A 27,780-nucleotide genomic window follows, 5' to 3' on the forward strand; every position below is an offset into this window, starting at 1 on the left:
GGTGTTCACGTCAGGGTTTTATGGTGTTCAGTGTTTTAGACAGTAACTATTATATATGATGGCTGATTACGGTCATCCCATGTCGTCGCCTTGTCGCGATTTGAAAGCGCAACAAGACGACATTTTATGTACTAAATCTAGAGTTGTCGCAGTTAATGAATGCGAAAAGACGACAACACGACAAAACGAGATGTTCGTAATCGGTCGCAATAATCATACTCTTGGTGATCAGTCCAGGTATGACCGATTTTTAGTGGGCTTGTGCGAGAGAATGCATGTTGATACGCCCCAATAAACGTCACGTGACAAACGTGCACTGGCGTGTAATGTTAATAATCATATGCATACTAAATAAACATTTTGTCTCTTTCAGATTAATCGCCTAAAGACGCCTACGTTCCTGCCATGCCTCTTGTAACACTGTAAGTACATAAAGGTGTTTACCATAACGTTACACTATTTTCTACCTTACTGTACAAAGGGTTATAGAATAGCCGAAAAGGCTGGTCATTATCATACCACCTTGTTCACATTAGTGTTAGTCCGCTGCACACTGGTTATCAATCTGACACTCAAATGTTCGAAATGTTCTTGACTAAAGGCTTTTTAATATATATTATGTAAAGGATGCTGTGAATATTATTCAAACTCGAAGAATGTTGAGATATTTGCTTAATAAGAAATTATTATACTGTAATTCTTAACAGACAAGTTTATCGCACCTCAGACAGGGATATCACATCATCCTAGGTTTTCCCGTCTCCCTATCTAGTACCCTTACATGCGTTTTCGCGGAATTTTTTTACGCATCGGTGTATTCATCCGCGTGAAGGTGTAGGTGGTAACTACACACGTGCATTAAAAAGTGCATGTTATATCGTTTCAACGATATAATATTTAGAGTAGATGTTGTAGACAAAGTAAGATCTTCAATGTAAAATGTGTTGTATTTTTCGTAAGTGCGGCCTACATTGTTTACGCGGCATTATCCAATCGTTGTTTAAAAGTAAAGAGGCTATGTGGGTAGTTTGAGGCTCCCGTGGGATACGCCAAACGCTGATGGAATATTGAATATCACTGATGAGTCCTAGAAGGACGAAACAGTTGTATGATGTAGCATCACTGACGAGTCCTAGAAGGACGGAACAGCTGTATGATACAGTTTTATGAATTATTTGGCTCTGCCGCATCGACGAGTCGGTATCGACGCTTGTTCTTCCGGAACACATGGTCTATTAACTTTGTACTTTTCCACGGGTATCAGTGTAAATTATTCTTTTGTTCATATTTTCCCCGTAGTTAGCGAATGTCGGTATTTTTTTTTTTTTTTTTTTTTGTTCAACATTGCAGATTTTAAGTTCACAAATGTTAGAAACGCCATGTTACATGTACCAATCTTTAAAGTTTTTGAAATATTGACGTAGTTTCATGTACAGAAACCGAATTACCATCTCAAGTTACACTAACAATCCGTTACCAAAGAATTGGACATCGTACATAAATATATTGTTGAAATACAGAATTGAATCAGGAAAATTCGTGCACGTGACTTTCCTTCTGGAAAGTTGTTTCAATAGTCACTGCCTCTTTTCTTTCTTTCACAGAATCTACCAGGTGATCAGAACTAATGGTCGGTCAGCTGACGGTAAGCGTTATGTGTATGATGACAACATAATCGACAGACTGAGCCATTATCACACAAACATGCTTCTGATGATGTTCACGGCTTTAGTGGTCACTAAGCATTACGTCGGCTCGCCAATCCAGTGTTTTTGTCCTGCGCATTTCACCGCTGTCGAGGTAAAATACACGAACAGAGTGTGCTGGGTATCGAACACGTACTATATCCCATTTACACGGGAAATCCCTTCAAACTATGAAGTTCGAATGTCAACAGAAATCACATACTATCAGTGGGTGCCGATCATATTGCTGTTAATGGCATTGTTTCTAAAACTGCCACGACTTGTCTGGCGACTAGGTCTGCAGATGTCGGGAATTGCTGTTAAAAACAGTCTCAAACTAACCCACTTGACTCAAGACCTCAGTCCGGAGGATCGCGAAAAACGACTTAAGGATCTGTCGAAATATATCGGTCGCTGGGCAAGCAGTGGTGGATCGCCATATAGATCCGGAATATGTGGTCCTTTCCGAGAACGGCTTGGAAATTACTGTTTCCTTGGCTGTGGCCGCCATTACGGAAACTACTTAGTAAGTCTTGCGATATTGATTCGAACATTGTACTTCATCAATAACGTCGGAATGTTGTTTTTCTTAAACGAATTTCTCGGAAACAAGTTTTATTTGTTTGGGTACGAGGTTATTGCTTCTGTCCTGAAAGGTGAGGAATGGGTCATGTCTCCGAGATTTCCTCTGGTGACTTTGTGTGACCTTGACCTTCGACAGATGACAAATGTTCAAAGATGGACTTTGCAGTGTGTCCTTCCCACAAATTTTTACAACGAACGTTTCTTCGTGTTTCTGTGGTTCTGGTTTACAATGCTTGCTGTGTTAAGTTTCGTTAACCTTCTAGCTCTTTTGTTTTCCACGGTGGTTCCACAAAATAAAGAAAAGTTCATCAAGAAATATCTGTTGTTGAACAACTTAGATCAGTGGGAAAATAAGAGCGCATTTCCAAAATTGATTACAAAGTTCGTTGGCGGGTTTCTGAAACCTGATGGAGTTTATTTATTGAAATTAATAAGCAGTAACTCCCAGTCCACTGGAGTTTCCGATATTATAAAGTATCTTTGGGAAGACTTCCGGGAACAGTCTAATATGACTAGCAAAAATAGAGTGGATTTGATCCGGAAATATGGACGCCCTAATGCGGAATCTTTGGTGCGGCTCGTGAATGGAACCGGAACCATACACAATCGATATAAAGAGTATTTCTTGTGAGCATTTTTTTCCCTGTTAAGACAAAACTGTTTGTGCGCGCATGCGTGGTTGAAGTACAAACATATCATATTCTATAGTCGTGTGAAATATATTATTATACTTGCTTGGCCTGCTTATGTAAAAGAGTTGGTATTACATTCTTGTAACTATTTTTATGTATACAGTCATATGTACTAACCCTCTTAAAGTAGCTAGTGTTGATATAAACTACTAAATATAGACCATATAGGTCTTACGTTTGATTACATACACGAGTCTAATTCAATGGCAGATTTCATCTTTGTTACAGAAAAACATCCAAACATTCCACAGATCATTTTCACTCTTGAAGTGGTACCTACCAAATTAATTCTTTATGTATAATCGACTGGCAGATTTCCTTGGAAATTTCATTTTCTCCCTTCCTGAAGAGGGCATCTGGCTAACGTGTGTCAATTTTAAACTTATGATTCCACAACCTTCCCTCGTCTCTCCTTCCTGTGACTACCACTCTTTATACAAAACGACTTTCTTAGCTCACATCAACAACCTCCTTCAATTTCCTAATCTCTCCTTCAGTTCACTACTTTTTGCAAATCTATATTCCTAACCCACATCACCAACCTCCTTCCCTTTTCTCTTTTCTCTTCATCCGTCACTTGACTGTACAGACAAATCTCCTTAACTCATATCACCAACCTCCTTCCCTTTTCTCTTTTCCCTTCATCTACCACTTGACTGTACAGACAAATCTCCTTAACTCATGTCACCTACCTCCTTCTCTCTTCTCTCCTTCAATCCACTACCGGTACTTTACTTTACACAAATCTATCTTCCTTACCCACATTACCATCCTCCTTTCTCTTTCTCTCCTTCGATCAGCCACCTCACTTTGTTTTTTTCTAGAATCAATACAACTTAGTGTTGACATGTTTTAACAATATTTACATATCAATCGTATACGATTTATAATTCCGTTGTCCTGTGAATGAATTCCAGATATACAGAATCAGGACCGTTGGTCATTCCCAGCTATCGCACAATTTTCATTAATTGTCTCCCTTTGTTTAATTCCGCTTCCAAAGCAAGTTTCTAGACAACTCAAAAGTAGTTTTGAAAAAACCCAAATACCATTTAGCCATTAATCCACTCTGTCTAATCTTGTTTATTCATAAACTACAACCAATATCGTGTTATAGGTGAAATTCTCTGGAAATTTTTTATTACTGTCTTCGTTTTATGAGATAAATAGTTTTTATTTAAGTGATTTGTATATGTGTCCAGCAATGCGATAACAACAGGTCAAGAATGGAAATTCATTGTAGTGTGCATGTTTAGAAATAGAATGCACAATTGTTCATTTCTTTTCTTTATCTTTTTTTATGTTTTTAATGGATGAGGGGGCATATAGCCTTACCCATGTTCTTCCCGTCTCGTCCCCTCCCGTCCCAATCCAATGTAAGCACTTAGCAAATTCATTCAACAGATTTTGGTCAAACTTTATACAGATGTCAATAATGAATATACGTGTACTTTGGCCACTGTTGTGTTTCATGGGTCAAAGGTCAAGGCCAAGGCCAGTAGTGCTTTATAATCTTATAGAACATTGACACTGATTTTGCTAGGCGGCGGTGACATTGATGTCGGACAGAAATTTAAACTGTCTTACTGACAGGCAAATGTTGCTCTCCAAACTTAAACAACTAGGTTGTTCATATTCCTGGATAGTTTCAAAACGTCTTGTATATCAATTATAACTTTTGGCAGATTACAGCGATAGAAAATGCATGGTAGACACTTTTTACAATGAAATGTTTTTAGTTTTTGCACATGGCTCGTTTATATGTGTAAAAAGATACTGTGTCAGGATTTTAGTGTGAAACATCTGTAGTTGTTCCTACATAGTCATAGGGTTGTGTTGTACCGATGTATTGTGATTACGTCACAGTGTTACAAAATGTTGTGTAAAGGTCTGATGGACACGAAATCAGGTCTAAATGTAGGAACACTTTACAATATTGTCTATAGTGTTACACCAGAAAGCGTTTAAATTATTCCATTTAGTGTTTCCATACTTCAAATTATCTTATACACAATTGTTTCTTACCTTCTGTACGATAGTTGAGTAGTTCCGACACCGTTACTATGAAAGATGACGCCTCCATATCTTAATTACAATTTGTATTTTTTAATTACAATCAATAAATCAAATCTAAAAATATCTATTGAAGTTTTTGTTGTTTTTAGATGAATTTAAAATTGTTTATCTGACATGTTGATACCAACATGTACATATAGAAGAGAGGGTTTTGGAATAAAACCGAAGTATATAACATCAAAATAGGATTATCTTAGTATCTCACTAATTTATAGGCTGTAATCAATTATGATATATGGGATAGCAAAAGAAACACGTGTTTTATAAAAGTGTTATTTTCCGAGCAAAGATTTGCGTAAGTATGTATACGCCTACCCAACCCAGTCCTGAAGCCAGCAATGACAACAGCTCATGTTAAGGGGGATAACTCGAATCGATTTCTCGACAATCTTGTATTTGAAGAGAGTATCACAGTGATAAGATTATTTCGTTCATAATTAACGAATCTAATGATCCTAAATCTTGTCCGGAAACTGACAATAGTATTAATTCTATGTATACTCGAAAAATATATATATTGTCAGAAATTATAGAAATAGATTCCAAAACATACTGTTCAGACTGGTTCTTAGAATTTCTCATAGATATGAGCTAAATGTAATTACATCGGTAGATCTCAATTTTATATGGAGTTCACGAAACAGGTATAAGAAATTGAATAGATAAACCTCGCGTGACTAATTATTTAGGCTGTCAAACAGTATGAGGGTCAAACAAATTTACTTTATCATTCTTTCACCGTGCACACCCCCACACCACCCCTAAATTGATAGGGTGTAGTTGGAGGGGTATCATAACTTACGTACATACATAGTACAGCCTGTTCAGCACATGTACTTGATCATGCAGTCTGTTACAGGTCTTTTTTGTGATGAAATAAAATCGTATGAACCCTGGAAAAGTTAAACTCATTACTCACACCCTTGCAAAAATTGCATTCGGTTTTGAAAAAAAAAAAAGTTTTCACTGACAGGGTTAGTTCAGGCGTCTCCTAAAAGTAAATGACGGCTACCTCAACGAACATCAGTAAGGAGTCCTGTTGGACCAGGACACAATCAGGTTCCCTCAGAAACACAAATCGTCATGGACTGGGAGCGTCGAACCACAAACCTGCGAAGACCTGCCATTTAGAAAGTGTTTTTTATAAGTTTCCATCCCCAATCAGTGCTGCTGTCGTAGGCAAATAAATCTGATTTCAATTAGAATAAATAAATTATAATCGCTAATATAATTCCCGAAGTGAGACAGGTGTTCTGAACGCGAATCGTCGACGTTTCCATGACGACAGCACTGACGTCATAATGGTTAAAAGCTGGAGGGCATGTTCTTGTATAGTTACTGGCATCGCCGCGTGCAAATGTGAAGTAGAGTTAGGATAGGGAAATGTATAAAGGGAAGCAACTCTTGTGAATGCATCGTAAACTTTATGCATCACACTAAGCCCATATCCCGTGATAAAACGTGCTATATTGTATTAGTGTATCAGTGTCTCTTTAAGGTATTTACATCGTACAGAAGTTGCCGAAGTATTCGTTTTAATGTCACTCATATTTGATATTATACATAAATAGTTTATGTTATATGATATCAAATACACACAGATCATAATTTATATATGAACTGAAATTCTTACGCTATGTGCACAAAACATACAAATATAAAACCGAAGAAAAGCAAAAGAATTGAGCACAAATCAAATTTAGGATCAGATTCAAGGATGCGTACATCCATTCATCAAACATATGGAACTTCGATCTCCTTTTTCTTCTAAAATCTCATCTGTAACTTGAAACCTTTCCTCTCTCGATCCCCAGCCGCTCCCTGGAGCCAGGAGATTGGTAAATGATCCCAGTCCTTCCCTAGAGCCAAGAGGTAAACGACCTAATTCCCTCCCTTGATCCAAGATCCAGATGAACAACCTCCAGTTCGTTCCTGGAACCACATTTAGGAGGCCGGAAGCGACCCCTAATCCCTCCCTGGAGCTACTGTAAGAGGTCGGTAAACGGCCCATAGTACATTGCTTGTACATTTCAGATTCTAGAAAGACGTGCTAGTCCAGTCCAAATATTCAGATTATTCCAGATATGGCCCATGAACAATTCACGTGATAGGCGAAGTCTACTTTCAACTCTCGTCTGACATCTTATCTTTTTTTTTAATTGTTTTATTTAATGTTGAAATGAGTTATGATTCACACATATTTACATTTTAAATGGTAAACGATCCGGCACTATGTATATACATTTACATTAATTCTACAGTGTTTCCATACATATATGTAATAAATACTTCTTGCCAATTTGTGAAATTAAGTTATATAGCATCAAGTACATATATAGGAATATTTACAAGTTTTATATAAATGTACGTCGTTAAGATAAAACACTGTATAACGACTTCAGGTTTCGTGAAATAATTCCGATTTATAATCAATTTCAGATTTAATGTTTTTATGTATTTTGACAGAAATTTGGCAAATGAAAAATGATACTAATGATGATGTAAACATCCTATAAATACCTATATAAGTCACGTGAGCAGTATTATCATTTTAATGATTTACGTACATCTACTCTGATGATAAAATGTACCTATTAAATTGAAATCAAATAAATGCAGCATTGGAAAAAGATAGTATATTTATTATATATATATACAACGTTTCAAAATCTATACTTCATAACATATATCAAGCAAACTCAATCTATAAGATAAACACTGCATCAGATTAAAAGTATGATTTGTGTGTTTAGGGACGTGTTGAGTCAATATTTCTTAAAGTCGAGTTACCTTCCCGGAATTTCATCTATTCAAAAACGATTAAAACTTCTCAAAGCTTAGCCATGACTTATTTTAATGATACGTTTGGTGAATTACGTTTTGCCAGTGTTACATATAGTACTCGGATATATGGCACTTTACAGTTAGCATTTATAAACATACAGATATGGACAACGCTAAATTGTCAACTGAACCAGTTTTACAAAAATCTCCAAATATTGACAGGCTAAAGTGTTGGGCTCTGCTTTATCAAGCTTGGTAAGATAATCGTCGATAAATTTGAAATAAGAAATATTTGTTGTTAATTTTTTTCTTACAAACAATGAAGTAATTTTGATATATATTCAGTCACGGTTTTTTAAATATGCATCGAATCAGATACAAGTTAAAGCAGTTTAGAGTTGTGTAAAATACGATCTGCTATACACGGGCGACAAGGCGCTTTATCTTACATTCTATCATTTACGTGAGCTTTTTTCCCGGTGTCTTAATTAACATGGTGTTATTCAACAAAAGACGCAATTAATCAGCTATTGCGTTACCTGTCAATGCACAACAGAATCGATCTCGAAATCTCGCGTGAGCTGATTACAGGTCACGAGGTCATCGGTGTCAATGCCGTAATGGCGGACACATCTAAATACCACAGATACATTACAAACTAATGATGTCGCGCCTATTGTACGTAAAACACGTTAAAAGACAGATTTATATTCTGAAGATTACAAAATTTATTGCCACGCTGATAGAATTCATGAATTGAATACCACAAAACGTGGTTTATGTCTGCCTTTCCGTTTCCGGAATCAAGCCATATTTCAGTTTACACACAAGTACGAAGTAGGTGACCTTTTCAAGGGAGTCCCTAGACGACATATTTGGGCCTAGTTCAATTTTTTATTATTCAATAATATTTTTCCGGTCAATGGATAAGTCGGCATGCATTAGGCTTACTGCAGGATAAATTTCACAAGACTGCCTGCACATACTAAACGATAATAAAGAAACGACATTTTACAGTTTAAATATTGTCAAGTTTGAGCATACATATATAAATATTATCAGAACTAGTATGTAATGAGGATAGTGAATACCAGTGTGAACAGCGCATCTCTAGAATTGTTTAATGAAGTTTACTATTCAGTAAACATGTGTTTGTAAGTAATAACGAAATCGAGGACAAAACAGTTCGTCATATTTTTAGGTAGTTTATCCCTGAAACAAATTGATTTTTAAAATTTTCAAAAGACAAATCATCAAACATAATAACAGTATTAACTCGATTGTTCTTTAATAGAAAAAAAACCAATACATTTTACATAAAAAGGGCAATCTTCATCATTATACCATAACAAAGTATTGATTTGCTTATGTGATATGAAATTATATGTTTCGATGCCCGTTTGTATATTTGGTGGTATCGTTGTTGTATGTTTTTTTCTCTTATTAGACAAATGACAAGACTTACTAGGATTGATCATGATATACTTGGCAAGTGTTGCCAAAGCAACAAAAGACGCTTACCGTTCAGGAACAACTGGTCTTGTTTTCGTTTTAGTTTTCAGCGATCTCCCTGTATATATTCGTTTGTTTATATCATTTTCACACCGTTTTATTGGTTTTGATTTCGATGTTGTTACCTTTCATTAGTTTTCTTTTGATTTCTTAGATATTATATTTTCAAATATAAACATCATCCGTTTTAATTTTGCCATAAAAATATAAAAATCAACAAAGAAAAAATCTCACATTTCAAAAGAAGATGTATCTTTACAACTCATATCGTCATCCCGTCACAAATCAGCGTCTACCACAATATACAGCGTACTTATACTATTGGTTACAATCTCTTATCAAATTAACGTCTGTGAACACTCAGGGCGAGGAAAGGATTTCACAGTTACATAATCAATTGTATTGTTGATTATATTCGCTTTTATGCATTAAGAATAATGTACCCATTTGTACACATTTAATATCTGGAATGAGATTCTATTCTAAACTTGTGTTCATATCACCTTAATTGACTTTATTATTCACTCGCTTTGACCATAATTTATTAAACAGGTGTCGCCGATGATGTAAAAGACGCTATTTATCAGGAACATCTGGTCTTATTCTCCTTGTACTTTTTCCACGGTCTCGAACTCTCCGTGTAATTATTTGTTATTGTTAGTATTCTGCCCTCAATCTATTTGAATTTGAGTTCGAATTCCGATCACATGTTTGTGTTTTCTTTGCTATTTCTGCCTGAGTTGACTTGGAAATACAGTTTGTTCTGTGTCAAAAGTTTCGTTTTCCTTTCTTGAATCTATTGAATTTACTCTACCATCAATGATTCCTCAAAAGGGCCCCCTGGTCCAATGTACAACGTTATACGCATGATGCAGCAGTCACACGACATTTAAAGCACATTTATGTTCGATCTTAAGAGACATCGAAGACACCTTGGATGATAAAGGGGACGGATTCTCTAATTTACATTATGTTTGGCAAAACAAAACAAAAAATTTGATTGAGTGAGTAGACGTGTAATAATATGTACAATAATTGTGTGATTATGAATATTTCCACCTTATAGGCATTGTGTAAGAATTGATAAGGTTAAACCTTAGTTGACATAAACATGTGCTTTTAGTTGACGTCATATAACTTAGACAAAGGAACACATGTTAACAAAATTTATACTCAAAGTCGACGCAAAGTGGACGAAATTTAACCTATGCCGAAAGTGTACCCGTCTACAGTTTTGTAAATCCACATTTAACTGTACTCGTAATGAAGCATTTATTTCGTCATCGAGTGTAAAAAAACTCGATAATCATGTTTGATACTGTTACAGACCTTATCGCCCCCTTCAGATGGAATTTAAACCAATTATAAATTACAAGTGACCGTTGGTGGTTTAAACAGTATCAAGTAGATTGATATGTAGATGGATTGTTTATAGAATAAATGATGTGTATAATAGTGATTTAATCAAACAATTCTTCCACATCCCACGCTTTACCTCGTAAATAGCACAACAATATGACATAAGATTTGAATTTATCCAAAAACACGTGATTTTTATTGAGTCAAATAAAATTAAGTTACAAATGTATATTTGACATACATATCTACTATGTATACCTTAGACAATATGTGATTAACCATATCAATAGCAGTTTATAATTTAATTAGACATTATTGATTCGTCAATTGTTCAGACGCTATTGTTTACATATTATTGTCGAAACATTTAAATCTCTGCTTCACTGTACAACCGTACTCGATAGTCCGTGAGGGGTCAATTTGAATCTGATTGCTTTTAAAGCTTAATCATTTAAAAGGCTGTAATGTTCATCAAAACATTTTATAGATTCAGATTTGTGTATACTTTTTTATATGTCATACTATGATGACCACTTTGATATCTTCCTTTGATATTCGTAACTTAAATATATCTAATCGATAGGAACAATTTGAGTTTGTTTTTTATAACAGATAAACTTGTTGAAGACATGTACTCTGTACAAATAAACCTTATAACTTAAAGGTTTCCATGCAAAGATTTCATATCTACGGAGCACTTGGCATTTAAAAACTTCTTGTCAGATGAATTTACATGGTACATGAAGGATTCTACCTCAATAGGAATCTTCACAATGGGTAACACACAAAGTACAAATATATGTCACGGTTTACATATTTTCTTTTCTGTCCTTTTTTATCTGTAATTATTTTCTGTGATATAGTTTATGAAGTTTGTCCATGAAATGTGACGTAATGTATATGTCACGTTTTGATTCTAATAGTGTACTGTACAGGAGTATACACACGTATACATACTTAACACTAAACTCTTCACATAAATTAAATTAATGAGATTTATGGAATGCGACTGGTACACATTGCCTCTTGTTTTAATATCTCCTTCGATCACTTTGGGATTTTCCTCATTCGCCAGCTAGGCTTCAAAATTTAGGTCTTTCACATCATCGACGAGAAAGACGAAACGGCTGTAGGATGCAGTTTAATTAATTCTTTGACTCTACTGTATTTAATTCTAAATTTGTGTTAAAAGGTGCTAATCGCGTATATACATTTTGTCTTCAAACATTGTTATTATAGTTACTTCCGCTCTTATTTTGATAAGTCGAAGATGTATTAACTTGAATTAGAAACTCTAACAATAAATATATCATATTCTCCTAGGTTTTTTCCACAAACCTTTCTTGGAATATCAATATTAATTTAAAATCTACCTTTATTCGCTTATCTGTCTTGGTATTTGCATGTTACATTTGATTCGATATTCAATGGTCTGTTCATTTATCACGATTTTTGCGCAAGACGTTATCTGATGGACAAACTCATAACACTTTGTTTCAAAAGATGCAGGTTGATGAAAATTACGAGGACGTTTGATGGTCGCCATAGTGACCTCAATGAGAAATATTCTATTTTTTGTGTGATGTGAGGCCGGACGTGTTTGATGCTCGTTAGTTTGCCTGTTGGTTTCGTTGTTGTATACAACCTCTCATTTGAGAATATGGCATTACTTGCTTGGATTGACCAAGGGTTTGCATGACGGGTGTTGTAGATGAAGCAGAAGACACTTACTCTTCCGGAACACCTGGTCTTATGCTTCTCGTACTTTTTCCGGAGACTCTGTATAAATATTTCTTTTGTTCATATTTTCCTCTAGTTTTATCGAATCTGAGTTTAGATTATGATTATGTTAGCATGTTGGTATTTTGTTATTTCTGTCCTAGTTTAATTAATTCCATTGAGCTAGTTTATCGAATATGTTTTGCGTACTGTTGAATCTTAAATGGAGGAAATTAACTCAAAGATGAGGAAAGTGAAAATAATTTTAGTTGTCGAAAACTTTGTTCTTAAAAGTAAAATGTTTATACAACATTCCACAGTCGTATCTATATCCAATAATTCGTGTTATAAAGTGATTTTCATTGATATAAATAACTCTACCATCACCAAGCTTTATTTATTCAAACATACTATTCATTTTGCTTTGTAATTTATTAATCCAGATTGTAGAATCATTGTCACTTCTAGTAATATATATGTACACATAAACTCTGTCATAGTCTCCTTGTACTCTCGGACAAAAATGATTATGCCTGTAATATTTCACGGGAAGAGGAATTCACATAAAAATCTAGCTTGTTTTCCCCAATATACCTGGTTTAACGAACAACTGTTGTAAGACCCACAACTATACAGCCAAAGGAATGCATGGGTTCCTGAGTAACGCCAATTTAATAATTAGGGAATTTAATACGTTGTTTTAAAATTTGTTAAAATGATTTGACGATTTATGCTTCAAATGTGAAATTATACATCATACGGTGTAATGGTATTACATTACGAGTTCCCGATATAGACGGAGCGAGGAGTTCAAACTGACACTAATGAAAGTTGTGAAAACATGTAATTGATAAAATATTCGTTGTTTCATGATGAATAACTGTTGCATTTCATTTCGTGAGGTGGAAACTTGGATATTTTCCACCAAGTATCAAAGTTCTCTCCCCACTCGGTGAATTGTTATTGTTATTCATGTACAATAACGACTATCGTCTAAACATCATACTAATTGGTTCACTGTCTTTGGGTTGCACTAATTATGAAATGGTTTTAGTCCATAACAGAAAATATAACAAATAATGATGATGATAATAATCAAATGAAAAGGGAGAAAAAGATACATATATAATGCATCGCTCTGAACGCATCTAAGTTATCTTGCGTAATAATAACTTAATATTACTACATAAATATTTGTTAGATAATAAGATATTTTGAACAGAAGTCTTACTTTGAATGAAAGAATTAAGGTTATGCATGTTATGCTTGAGAATGTTATATAACTCCTTGGTGGATATCTTTTACCGGTACAAACCATGAAGTTGACGTAATCCAGAAAATCTCCTACACGGAAGTCGATTTTTAGCCCTCCATATTTCATGGAGGAGCATAATGTACAACCATATCTACGTTAGTTTTGCGCTTTTATTGGCGTTGCAGATGTAAGAGTTCTACTGACTCATCAATGCAAAGCGTTTTTGTGATCTATCAACTATTGTAGGAGTTTGTCGACCCATTAATCACAAGAGTTTTTACGCAAGCTTTTACTGTTGTAAATAGGCACTTCTGATGTTATTCTCAAAATGTATCTCCTAAACTTGATGCTACGCACTAGACAAGACAGCTAAAGATAAAGGCTGGCATGATTCCTGTACTTCAGCAGCTTGGTGTAATTACTGAATTCTTCACCATAGTGACTGTGTGGCCGTGTACTTAACCTACAGACGTCGAACTGATCCGTGTTCGGAACTGGACGAGAGATGTTTAACAGATTAGTGGGAATACAAACGAAGGTGTTTCCTCATCAAACTTCGTTTTAGTAGAGACTTTCCCTTATCACCTTTCATCAAAATGCCACGATGTCGAGGTAATGTTTCACGGATTTGCAGCACGAACCCGGAATTGTATTAAGACTGTTTAACAGAACGAGAAGTAAACAGTTATTTCACTAATACTGTCTTGTTGCTAGTATTTTAGTTATTAACACATTAAATTTACTTATAGTATAATAGTTGTATCTTAAATGTTTATAACTTACCACTACTGGCATCTAAACAATAGAAACACTAATATCATATCTTCTACTAGCATCTTTGCATCAACAACTAGTATCTCCAGGTAATATGTCGCTTTTAGTCAGATCACCGGTATCTTTCTACTAATATCTTTTAGTATCCGAGCGCTGGTGTACTGCAAGTATGTCTCTTAAATTAGGACAAGCATCTATCAATTCTTACAGAATTACGCTCGTGGGTAGAAATAGATGCACATTTAATCCAAATTATCATTTGATGGTTGGCAACTCATATGTTTTATATATTTAAACACCTGAAAATGAAGAGTAGGCCTTACGCATGTAATTGTCTAACACACTCTAAAGGATAACACAAAGGTCTCTAATTATACAGGTGCTCACGATTCTGATATTCTTTTTAACCTCAAACTTCTTCACGTCTGCGATTGCGTCTATAATTTCATTAGACATAATAATGGATATTAAAACAGCACGCTGCGTTTTTCAGACGTGAAAAAGATAACAAAAACATACTCCGCTTAACGTCCCCCATGGAACTGTAGAAGAAAACGTGCCACTGAATTATTTCGGATAGACCGAAGGATGGCGCCAAACTTTTCCTGGCTGGAGTTGTAAAGAACAAAAAAGAATATGCAAAGATTTATTAAAAAGGTTGTGTAATTATATCAAGAGAAATGGAAGCCTAGACTTGATACCATCGCATTCATCATTGGTAGTTGGTAATATAAAACATGACGTATACATGTTACATTGCAATGCAACAGAGCAATTCTTTATCATCTCAAAGCCTTATGATATAGAAGCAACCTAACAATGCATTTACATTCTGTTATCAATTTCAACTTCATCATAGTTGTCATAGCTACCATAAATTGGCACCAGCTAGACTTTTACCCATGAAGACCTAGCCCTGTTATCATGCAAAAACATAACAAAACATCTTTGTTATGAGCTGACAATGCTTTGAATACCGCTGAAGATAGATGGTTTGTCAAAACGTTGAAATCTTTTATGTGGTGGATATTTGGTTGCCCCGTGTTACAAACGACTTGTAAATTATTGAAATTAATATTCCAGGTGTGTTGAGTTAGTTCCTCGCTCTGTTTTGTACATTACTTGGTGCGTTTCAAGCTGTGAGTTCCTACGTGAACTAGCAAACTTAGCAAGTCTGTTTGGAGAAGGAAGATGTTGCTTATGTATGTAACTGTGGTTTAACTTCTGTTGCACTGTTACATCTAATATACCTCGTTAATTTAACACAGCCCTGTCCGTACATTGACGTAATCCGATTTATAGAAAAACCCCATCAACACATGTATTACATGTACGTCCTACGCTTACTGAGGTCAGTAACGCTTTACGCTATGGTAGAGATTCATGTTTCGTTTTTCCTCTAAATGCTTGGATTATTTGTTTACATTCATCGTGTCTTTGCATTCAGCACGTCTCAGGCTCGCTTTCTTGTACATTAAAGCTCGATAAAGATTTGGTAAAATCATATTGAAGGAAAAGATTAATTTTTGAAAGCGATTTTTTAAAATACAAAATATTTAACTGGTAAAATTTGTTAATGATGAACCTGTATGTTATGTTGTGGAAAACATATTTGCATTGCTGAGATATCGTATGGTACACGATTTTAAAAAAACGAAAGTATACAGTTTCAAAATAAGAAGTTTCTTCCATCCCCTTCCTGATGTTTCCCAACTGATATTTAGCCATTTTATGAGCAATCGCCCTTCTAACACAGGAGGGTGGTGGATCCTGTCTCCAAATCCAAGATATATCAGTGTCTATAAAAGTGAAGACATACCAGTGTCTATAAAAGTGAAGACATACCAGTGTCTATAAAAGTGAAGACATACCAGTGTCTATAAAAGTGAAGACATACTAGTGTCTATAAAAGTGAAGACATACCAGTGTCTATAAAAGTGAAGACATACGAGTGTCTATAAAAGTGAAGACATACCAGTGTCTATAAAAGTGAAGACATACCAGTGTCTATAAAAGTGAAGACATACCAGTGTCTATAAAAGTGAAGACATACCAGTGTCTATATAAGTGAAGACATACCAGTGTCTATAAAAGTGAAGACATACCAGTGTCTATAAAAGTGAAGACATATCACTGTCTATAAAAGTGAAGACATACCAGTGTCTATAAAAGTGAAGACATACCAGTGTCTATAAAAGTGAAGACATACCAGTGTCTATAAAAGTGAAGACATACCAGTGTCTATAAAAGTGAAGACATACCAGTGTCTATAAAAGTGAAGACATACCAGTGTCTATAAAAGTGAAGACATACCAGTGTCTATAAAAGTGAAGACATACCAGTGACTATAAAAGTGAAGACATACCAGTGTCTATAAAAGTGAAGACATACCAGTGTCTATAAAAGTGAAGACATACCAGTGTCTATAAAAGTGAAGACATACCAGTGTCTATAAAAGTGAAGACATACCAGTGTCTATAAAAGTGAAGACATACCAGTGTCTATAAAAGTGAAGACATATCACTGTCTATAAAAGTGAAGACATACCAGTGTCTATAAAGTGAAGACATATCACTGTCTATAAAAGTGAAGACATACCAGTGTCTATAAAAGTGAAGACATACCAGTGTCTATAAAAGTGAAGACATGCCAGTGTCTATAAAAGTGAAGACATACCAATGTCTATATAAGTGAAGACATACCAGTGTCTATGAAAGTGAAGACATACCAGTGTCTATGAAAGTGAAGACATACCAGTGTCTATGAAAGTGAAGACATACGAGTGTCTATAAAAGTGAAGACATACGAGTGTCTATATAAGTGAAGACATACCAGTGTCTATAAAAGTGAAGACATATCACTGTCTATAAAAGTGAAGACATACCATTGTCTACGAAAGTGAAGACATACCAGTGTCTATAAAAGTGAAGACATACCAGTGTCTATAAAAGTGAAGACATACCAGTGTCTATAAAAGTGAAGACATACCAGTGTCTATGAAAGTGAAGACATACCAGTGTCTATAAAAGTGAAGACATACCAGTGTCTATGAAAGTGAAGACATACCAGTGTCTATATAAGTGAAGACATACCAGTGTCTATAAAAGTGAAGACATACCAGTGTCTATGAAAGTGAAGACATAAGTGTCTATATAAGTGAAGACATACCAGTGTCTATAAAAGTGAAGACATACCAGTGTCTATAAAAGTGAAGACATACCAGTGTCTATATAAGTGAAGACATACCAGTGTCTATAAAAGTGAAGACATACCAGTGTCTATAAAAGTGAAGACATACCAGTGTCTATGAAAGTGAAGACATACCAGTGTCTATGAAAGGTAAGACATACCAGTGTCTATAAAAGTGGTAGTTATTACCAGGAACGTATAATACTGTATTATATGTCCCTGTTATTACTTACCGCTAAGTATTGTGGTTGTCTTACCCATTTTCAGTATAATGTGACAGCGTTCCCCTGAAGACCATCAGTGTTATGATGTCAGTGTTGTAGCAATAGGAAGCCGACTTCAGTTCCACATTATCACAAGGAGGCTTACAAGCATGTCATAGAAGCCTATCCCATTCACTCATCTCGCATATAAATGACCTTAGCTGTTGAAAAGACGTTAAACTATATAAAACTAATCCAATGTTCGATATTGTATGTTAGAGCTGCCCAATCTCCTGAATATTATTGAGACATTAATCTTATGACTTCCTCGTGGAAAAATCAAAAGAAAAACACTTAAAAGGAACAAAATGTCTTCACGTATATGTAAAACTGACTGTTACCTTATACTGACTGGAATATGTTCCTCCCACAATGCAATGTAATGGAATTAGGCATGAATATAGAACAAAGCCACGGGAGAAATGTAAACATAAAAAAGGAGAAAAACCTATTTTCAGAAATGTCTGTACTATGAAATCAAAAAGGAAAATAAAATCAAAATAGGGCAAATGAAGTGAAATAAGGGTTCAACATACATGTATATATAATTAATGAAACATCTCCCATCTGATATAAAACATTAAAAAATATTCACTATCGCAGGTATGGTGATTTTCTTTTAATTTAAAAATGTGTAAACATATTATTCCTATTGTTTATTAGTGGTAAAGCATTGAGTTGATGAAATATTTGATATTTTATTGAGTTTACGACTAATAATAGAATTATTTCACCTTTATATTACATGCCAATGGTTGATAAATCAATGTATCATCTTCATCAGATGTCAACAACAGTATATGTCAACCGTTACTAAAACAGTTGATTTACACGACACTGACATAAGAATGCCGGACTCTGCAATACAAGCCTTTGTTTGACACCTTGCTGATCCAACACCTCATTTACCAATATCCAGAACTAAAATCATATTTAAGATATTTCTATAAGCATGTAATTAATTAATGACTCACTATTATCGATTACGTCTGTGCTAATGGTAGTTAAATCACGAGACTGGTATAGATTCTTATTGTGTCCCTCGGGCTATCTCTCTGTCACCTGGTTAGCGGTAGCCGACAGAAGAACCGCGGGCGTGGAGTTAATAAAAAATTAAATGGTGAAGAAATATTTCAATTCTAAACCAGTCGTTGTTGATTCAACTGAATGGATGGTATTGTATTAACACAACATGATAATTAATGCAGAGGCCGAATTTCTATGCCATTGACTGTTGAAACAGTCACGCATTAATGTGTTAATTTAAGATTAGTCAGTTAATTATCTTCAATTATAAACTCCCACAGATATAGGCCTATCGAGCGTACAGCGTAGCTATATTTAAGGTTATATAGATATTGTGATATCAAAGTACGGAGGTACACATGGCAAATCTGAGACAGTCGTTCCGTGAGACATTAGAATTATACCGCTAGTCAATAGACGTGACGTACTCAAAGTCCACACAGACACACAGATGGTGATGTGGAAATGTCTTTATACAACCTTCTAGGTTTCTATTTCATATCTTTTAATAGGCAAAAGAATCGACAATTATATCATTGATAACATTAAATGGGATCCACATATCATTTTTCTACCTACAAATACCTTCTTTATATGTCAGGTGGCGTTTCCTCTCACCGTTTTACTAGTCTGCCATATCCAGGAATATCCCGTGTTCAAACCCCAGTATAAAGTATTCTGAATTATACAAAAAACAAACTGATAACAGTAACTTATGTTGTCAACCTAACTCACCTTTTCGTATCCTAAAGCCGTGGATAATGTCTTCATATGACTTGGTTTCTGTTAAAAGTAAACCTCGACACCTCTACAGTATCGGTAATTTGGGACTTAAGCGCATCATGGATATATAACTGAATTCAGAAAGGCAGAGATGTTTAATAAATAAAGTCAGAGACGTATATAACACAGTCTACACAGTGTGCTTTCTAGAGATTATTCTTTAAGAAGATATAAACATTTGTGCCTTTATGTTGACAATGCTGTTGTTATTTCTAGATCAACCTATATCACACCTGTACTGAACATTAAGCCCCCTACACTTGTAGTATTGCATTTGAGGATTGAGACAAGTTACATATAGATAATAAGATTTGTTTATTCATAATTTGTTTGTTAGGTAGCTGCACGGCCTGGTTAATAATTTTTTTTTTCTTTTAAATTATTGCCCTAAATTGTAAATTGTTAACATTATTGACAAAGTGTAGCTTTCGATTTACGTTTTGTACCATGCCTGATAGAAAACATTTCTCGACTATCTACCCTTATTTTCTATCATATCTGAAGAACCAAAGACGGAAGACAAAAGCTTTTCGCACGTTTTTCTGTTTTATTCGCATGGTATTGCTAGTTGTTTGTTATATTTGTATATTATTTTATAGAAGTTTTAACAACAATCGGCGTAATGTGTGGGATAAATATTCTAGTCTCAATATTTATCGTATCCAGGTGATATCTGTTAAACAACCCCATTCTAGGTTTCTTATACGACAATAACATTATCTTAAGGTAAAACAAATTTTACACGATATATATACAGTTAAAAATATAAGCGTACCTAGACTTATAAACCAATCACAAGATATTTCAACAGCTAAAAAGCGTGTACGATTTAAAGTTGTGCACTGGCGTGTATAGGGCACCGTAGGGAGGCTTCTACGTACGTATATATATATACACACACCTGTATACTTCTCTAACCAAGCGGCATCCGTTTCTCATTGGACCAAACCTTGGCCAAATCGCGGATCAATTAAAACATGGCGGAATACAGGATTAACACACTTTGAAAACATGGACGTTGGTCAACGTGTTCAGCCTCCTGATTAGATACTGACCATTACACCTTGACCAGTAAAAACGCGGGTCAGCCATGCCTGTTGTAACATTGTAAGTATTTGGGTGAGACTAACTAAGACTAAGGGCTATCAATAACAATGTTTTCAATGTGACAAGTTTGATGTGTATCAAATTTAGGACATTGGATACCCAAGAAAATTCTGATAGACGCCAATGACACTACACTTTATAGTAGAATGATGTTTATATTACTAACAAAAAAGACTGTTTTTCATGTTTAATTAATTTTCTGTTTATTAATGATTTTCATTAATTGAATTCCATATCATACGAGTAAAACAGATAACTTTAACGATTTCACCATTAATATTGAAGCCGTTGATATATTTTTGTACAAATATGTTGTATTCCCTGGTAGAGAGACCTATACGGCCTTTTGTCCTGGTTGTAATTTTCAGATGAAGCAAACATGTTTTTGTGTCGTTAACCATTTTCATGGTAATTTAATACGCTGTATACAAACTGCTTCAAACGATATCCGTCCACTGAAGTGTATTGTACATTCTGTTTATAATACTGCATGACGAATCTTAGTGTTCGAGAAATGTCAACGACACAAAAAGAATTCTTTACAAAACCATTTTCACAAATCTGTTCTCATTTTTTTCACAACGAACGATATTTTTAGAATTAATATTTCGAATATCACTGCTGATATTAAAAGCATTTGAAAAAAGCATTCTGAGACTGTTAAACAAGCAAATATGACATCGAAATGGGTATGAAATATTACACACGTGTATTTTATAAACCATGGTGGGTTCTATAACAGAACATACCTATTTTTTGCTTTTCGCACAAAATCATGAATTACTCAAAGCAAACGCTGCAGAGTATTACTGAATAGCATACAATCTTACTTCACTTTGAGTAGTTCATTACCATGAGTAAACAGAATAGTAAAAATAATCTATTAATTGATAGGTCTATTCTGGGATAAGACGAGGGCTCCACTTGTGACGGTGTATCAATCGGACAGGTTGAATACACATTCATGAGCATATAAATGCTTACACGTTTACCTAATGTCGTAAAATGCATGTTGTGTGTATTGTATTGCTCTGATGTGACATCACATCGGTTCTGTGGCTGGGGTAGGTGATAAAAGAACAGTTACAAAGTCTACGTAACACAATACAATGCACAAAAATACAGCTAGAATACTGACACTTTTGCCCTCTTCTCACTAACTGGCGTCAGATATAAGTATTCAGTTTACATATCGTCTGAAATACTCTTACCTCTCTAAACTAGTTTCAAATGTATTATTCAGCTTTTATATCGTTTTTATCGGATGTCTCTGGCCAATATAATTGTATAACGTTCGTTGATGTGAAGGTGCTCTCATAGTTGGATGGGTTACCAGCTGAGTGCAATGTTAACTGATACCCCTGATACCACGGGTCAGTCAGTCCGCCATGTTTCTTCATAAGGGCCAACACCCTGCTCGTTTGTATAAATACTCCCACTTTACCAACCAAAGCAAAAATGTTAACCATATTTCCCTCCTAATGGATTCGTATTTCTTTCTGACGCTGTCTGAGATATCAGTAGTTATGTCTACTTAAAGAATCGAAACATTGTTAAGATATTTTTTAACAATACATGTTCATGAAATTGCTTAGGTCAAGAGAGTTATTGAATCTGCTCTAGATAATTGTAAAATATTGGTACAGATTAATTCTTAATGCAATGAACTGCTTTGGGCTTAAATGACATTTCGTGCAACCATATATTTTGTACATGGCTTTCTCTGCTAGCTGAAATATAGAAGTAAACTCAATAATAAATTCTTGGTTCACAACTTTGACTGATTATCATCATTATTTTAAGTCAAAGTTACACTGTGGCTACATAGTACATTTGTAGTTACCGTGAAGTTAAAGTGTGGTTACAGTGTAGTTACAGTGTAGTTATAGTGTGGTTACAGTGTAGTTAATGTGTGGTTACAGTGTAGTTACAGTGTAGTTAATGTGTGGTTACAGTGTAGTTAATGTGTGGTTACAGTGTAGTTACAGTGTGGTTACAGTGCAGTTACTGTGTGGTTACAGTGTAGTTACAGTGTAGTTATAGTGTGGTTACAGTGTAGTTAATGTGTGGTTACAGTGTAGTTATAGTGTGGTTACAGTGTAGTTAATGTGTGGTTACAGTGTAGTTACAGTGTAGTTATAGTGTGGTTACAGTGTAGTTAATGTGTGGTTACAGTGTAGTTACAGTGTGGTTACAGTGTAGTTAATGTGTGGTTACAGTGTAGTTACAGTGTAGTTAATGTGTGGTTACAGTGTAGTTATAGTGTGGTTACAGTGTAGTTAATGTGTGGTTACAGTGTAGTTACAGAGAATGTGTGGTTACAGTGTAGTTACAGTGTAGTTATAGTGTGGTTACAGTGTAGTTATAGTGTGGTTACAGTGTAGTTAATGTGTGGTTACAGTGTAGTTACAGTGTAGTTATAGTGTGGTTACAGTGTAGTTAATGTGTAGTTACAGTGTAGTTATAGTGTGGTTACAGTGTAGTTAATGTGTGGTTACAGTGTAGTTACAGTGTGGTTACAGTGCAGTTACTGTGTGGTTACAGTGTAGTTACAGTGTAGTTATAGTGTGGTTACAGTGTAGTTAATGTGTGGTTACAGTGTAGTTATAGTGTGGTTACAGTGTAGTTAATGTGTGGTTACAGTGTAGTTACAGTGTAGTTATAGTGTGGTTACAGTGTAGTTATAGTGTGGTTACAGTGTAGTTAATGTGTGGTTACAGTGTAGTTACAGTGTGGTTACAGTGTAGTTATAGTGTGGTTACAGTGTAGTTAATGTATGATTACAGTGTAGTTACAGTGTGGTTACAGTGTAGTTAATGTATGATTACAGTGTAGTTACAGTGTAGTTACAGTGTGGTTACAGTGTAGTTATAGTGTGGTTACAGTGTAGTTATAGTGTGGTTACAGTGTAGTTAATGTGTGGTTACAGTGTAGTTACAGTGTAGTTACAGTGTAGTTATAGTGTGGTTACAGTGTAGTTAATGTGTGGTTACAGTGTAGTTACAGTGTGGTTACAGTGTAGTTAATGTATGATTACAGTGTAGTTACAGTGTGGTTACAGTGTAGTTACAGTGTGGTTACAGTGTAGTTAATGTATGATTACAGTGTAGTTACAGTGTGGTTACAGTGCAGTTACTGTGTGGTTACTGTGTGGTTACAGTGTAGTTACAGTGTAGTTACAGTGTGGTTACAGTGTAGTTAATGTATGATTACAGTGTAGTTACAGTGTGGTTACAGTGTAGTTAATGTATAATTACAGTGTAGTTACAGTGTAGTTACAGTGTAGTTACAGTGTGGTTACAGTGTAGTTACAGTGTGGTTACAGTGTAGTTAATGTGTGGTTACAGTGTAGTTAATGTATGATTACAGTGTAGTTAATGTATGATTACAGTGTAGTTACAGTGTGGTTACAGTGTAGTTAATGTGTGGTTACAGTGTAGTTAATGTGTGGTTACAGTGTGGTTACAGTGTAGTTACAGTGCAGTTACAGTGTGGTTACAGTGTGGTTACAGTGTGGTTACAGAGTAGTTAGAGTGTAGTTACAATGTGGTTACAGTGTAGTTAATGTGTGGTTACAGTGTAGTTAATGTGTGGTTACAGTGCAGTTATAGAGTAATTACAGTGTAGTTAATGTGTGGTTACAGTGTAGTTACAGTGTAGTTAATGTGTGGTTACAGTGTAGTTACAGAGTAGTTTCAGTGTAGTTAATGTGTGGTACAGTGTAGTTAACGTGTGGTTACAGTGTAGTTACGGAGTAGTTACGGTGTAGTTAATGTGTGGTTACAGTGTAGTTAATGTGTGGTACAGTGTACTTAACGTGTGGTTACAGTGTAGTTACGGAGTAGTTACGGTGTAGTTAATGTGTGGTTACAGTGTAGTTAACGTGTGGTTACAGTGTAGTTACAATGTAGTTACACTGTAGTTACAGTATAGTAACAGGTTAGGGATATATTATGAGGTTGTTGCGTGCACTAAACAATGATACGAGTATATTTAACATTAAGCTATAACACAACAATGACCGTATCATTAGCCAGACAAACCTTGTCACATGATCGTGTGCATTTAACAACCTTTTGTAAAATCAAAAGAATTACAAAGCATGCTGATGAGTTATTCTCATCTCCTGGTATTTCCTTAATCAACTCTAATGGATTGCTAACGAAACCATACCCTGATTAAGACCACAGTGTTAGTTATTGATTACAGTATTCTGTTTGTTTAAGCCATTAAGTATTCTAAAGACGTCAGATCAAATAAAAAAAACAAATATATGTCAATGTTTTATGATATGTCTGAAGTGCTTGGACCAAGTACATGGAGATATTTGAAGACCACGAAGCTATAAAAGCTCATTAACAAGGTTTTTTTGTACTAAATACGTAACTGGAATTTCGTCCAATGATTATCACATACAAAATGTATGTTTAGTAGTTTACAGTTGTAATGCTTGGAGAATACAATATAAAATGCAGGGTTATAACATCATTTGGTCATGTGATCTCCTTGTGACGTCACCAATTTTATTTCGACAAAAGCAGTTTACATGATGGTTGGTAAAATAGCTTGACAAGGCATTGATACTATCTGCTATGTTTATAGGAGCTTTCGAAATCTTCTCTTTCCGTTATCAGGCAAAGAATGCAAATGACTGGGTCTTGCAGTGGGACGAAATCCGTGATGGCGATTTGACTAATTATTTAACGCTTTCGTCTAACCGTAGATGAGAAAATTATCGCCATGACCCATCACTTGATACTAGAAACAGACATTTTTGTAACCTTACATATACACGTAAAATTCTGAAGAAATGTCTATCGTTACTATTTGCATAATTATAACAATCTTCAGTGTATGATATGAATCATTTCTTGGTATTTTATCTCGTGTAACCCCCAGATATAATTTCAAACGTAAAATTTCCCTGAATACTGCATAATCATACATATTATTTCAAGTCTTATTCACTACATTTAATTTTCGCGGTTAGTCTACAGACATTTTGTGTTATTATACAAGTACAATTTTGACTCTTTTTCTTGATCGATATAAGAATTTACGGAGCAGCGAAGATAAGCGATATCGACCGAGGTCGGAGGTCAGGGTTGATATTTGTTATCTATTATAATATATTTTGGTATAAAACCAGATTACAGAATGCTCACGGTATGATCCCAAACCATACGATTGGCAGCTTCATTTTTATTACAACATTGTATTGCAATTTATCGCAATTACATGAAAATGTAATAAACAGTATACTATGCTATGTTAGTTAGTTATTACATTTTGATATTATTCATTCCAGCTTGGACTACATCCTTGGACCTCTGATTGTCAACCCTGGATACCGGAAAGCATTTGACGATAATTACATCGACCGGATATCTCGTTACTACACTATAATATTTCTATTGTTTTTTAATATATACGTGGTTACTGAGGAATACGTGGGAGAACCGATATACTGTTGGTGTCCACCAGAATTCACAGACAATGAAGTCTACTACACAGAAAATGTATGCTGGGTATCCAACACATATTACATTCCTTTTACTAAAACGATCCCTCCGAACTACCAGGCGCGTAAAGATGAATCGATAGACATCACATATTACCAATGGGTGCCCTTAGCGTTGTTTTTGATGGCCTTGCTCTGCTATATCCCACGTTTCATATGGAGATACGCAACGGCAATGGCTGGTCTCGATTTGAAAAAGTTCTGCATCATTGCTAAGCATCTCCGACATGAAACCACGGAAGAGAGAGAAAAGCGCCTGCGCAATATGGCTACATATATGGATGTTTGGTGTACTGGAATCAATCGTTACAGATCAGGATTGTATGCCCCTATTAGGGAAAGACTAAGTCAGTATTGTTCCTTGGGGTGTGGAAGACATTTCGGAACCTTTTATATTAGTTTAATGACTTTCATACGATTCCTATACTTTGTTAACGCGTTTGGACAGCTCTTCTTCTTGAATGAATTTCTTGGTAATAAATTCTATGTGTACGGCTATGAGGTCATTCAAGCCTTCCTACAGGGTAAAGACTGGACAATGTCACCAAGGTTCCCACGGGTCACATTGTGTGATGTGGAATTTCGCCAGCTAAGTAACGTACAACGTTATACTCTACAATGTGTGCTGCCTATCAATTTGTATAACGAAAAAATATTTTTGACTTTGTGGTTTTGGTTTCTTGGCGTCTCTATATTAGCGCTTATTAACTTGTGTTGTACCATTGCTATATTTCTCATCCCATCTTTCAACGAAAGTTTCATAAAAAAGTATTTAAAAATGCAAGGAGTTTATGGTACCTCGATGTGTTCAAAGAAATTGACTTATAAATTCATTCACCGCTATTTACGACAAGACGGAGTGTATGTCCTCAAAGAACTTTCCGCAAACGCAAACACTGCGATTTTACAGGAACTGTTCGGCTATATTTGGGAATGTTTTATAGAGAGAGAAAAGCGGAACGAATTCGTTCCAGTGTACCAGTACAAGCCGACGAATCCATCATACCGTAACATGTCGTTGATATCGCTGCGCACTGCACCCCTTAGACAAGGAACTCCGCTCATAGTAAGTAACGGCACGCTCCGTCACATCAGCGAGGAAGACCTTGACATTGAAGAACACGGAACGGAAACTTTCGTATAACATCATCGTCCATCGCAAGCTGTGTATATCCGTACTATGTCAGGCTTTTATGTATAAGATACACAATGTTTCATTATTTTATTTTACAAGCTTAAAGTTTTCTTCAGTGTAGATATTATATATATATATGGCGTCCGATTCTTACAATGTCAATTTGAAAGGTAGATTTTAGTAGATAAGTTGATTTTTTTAACCGTCTTGCACATGTGCATGGCTTACATGTATATTGTAAATATCCACGTGATCTATTTAACTGACGCTTCAAACACCAATAGGAGAAAGCTATATTGTATTTGTTTGAAAATA

At 35.2% G+C, this 27,780-nt stretch overlaps 2 protein-coding genes across 2 annotated transcripts; both read left to right on the plus strand.

Moving 5' to 3' along the window:
- Nucleotides 1–393: 393 nt before the first annotated feature.
- LOC132555436 (innexin unc-9-like) lies at nucleotides 394–3,005 on the plus strand. The gene is made up of 2 exons (XM_060219786.1): nucleotides 394–422; nucleotides 1,605–3,005. The coding sequence occupies exons 1-2, from the start codon at nucleotides 406–408 to the stop codon at nucleotides 2,899–2,901; spliced, it is 1,314 nt and encodes a 437-aa protein (XP_060075769.1). The 5' UTR covers nucleotides 394–405; the 3' UTR covers nucleotides 2,902–3,005.
- Nucleotides 3,006–20,792: 17,787 nt separating this feature from the next.
- Nucleotides 20,793–27,474, plus strand: LOC132555440 (innexin unc-9-like). The gene is made up of 2 exons (XM_060219791.1): nucleotides 20,793–20,809; nucleotides 26,118–27,474. Exons 1-2 carry the CDS (start codon nucleotides 20,793–20,795, stop codon nucleotides 27,472–27,474), a joined length of 1,374 nt encoding a protein of 457 aa, XP_060075774.1.
- Nucleotides 27,475–27,780: the final 306 nt, after the last annotated feature.

Source organism: Ylistrum balloti, unplaced genomic scaffold, assembly GCF_031769215.1.
Source record: "Ylistrum balloti isolate Yb309-2 unplaced genomic scaffold, AGI_CSIRO_Ybal_v1 Utg370488, whole genome shotgun sequence".
Classification (NCBI taxonomy): Eukaryota; Metazoa; Mollusca; class Bivalvia; order Pectinida; family Pectinidae; genus Ylistrum; species Ylistrum balloti.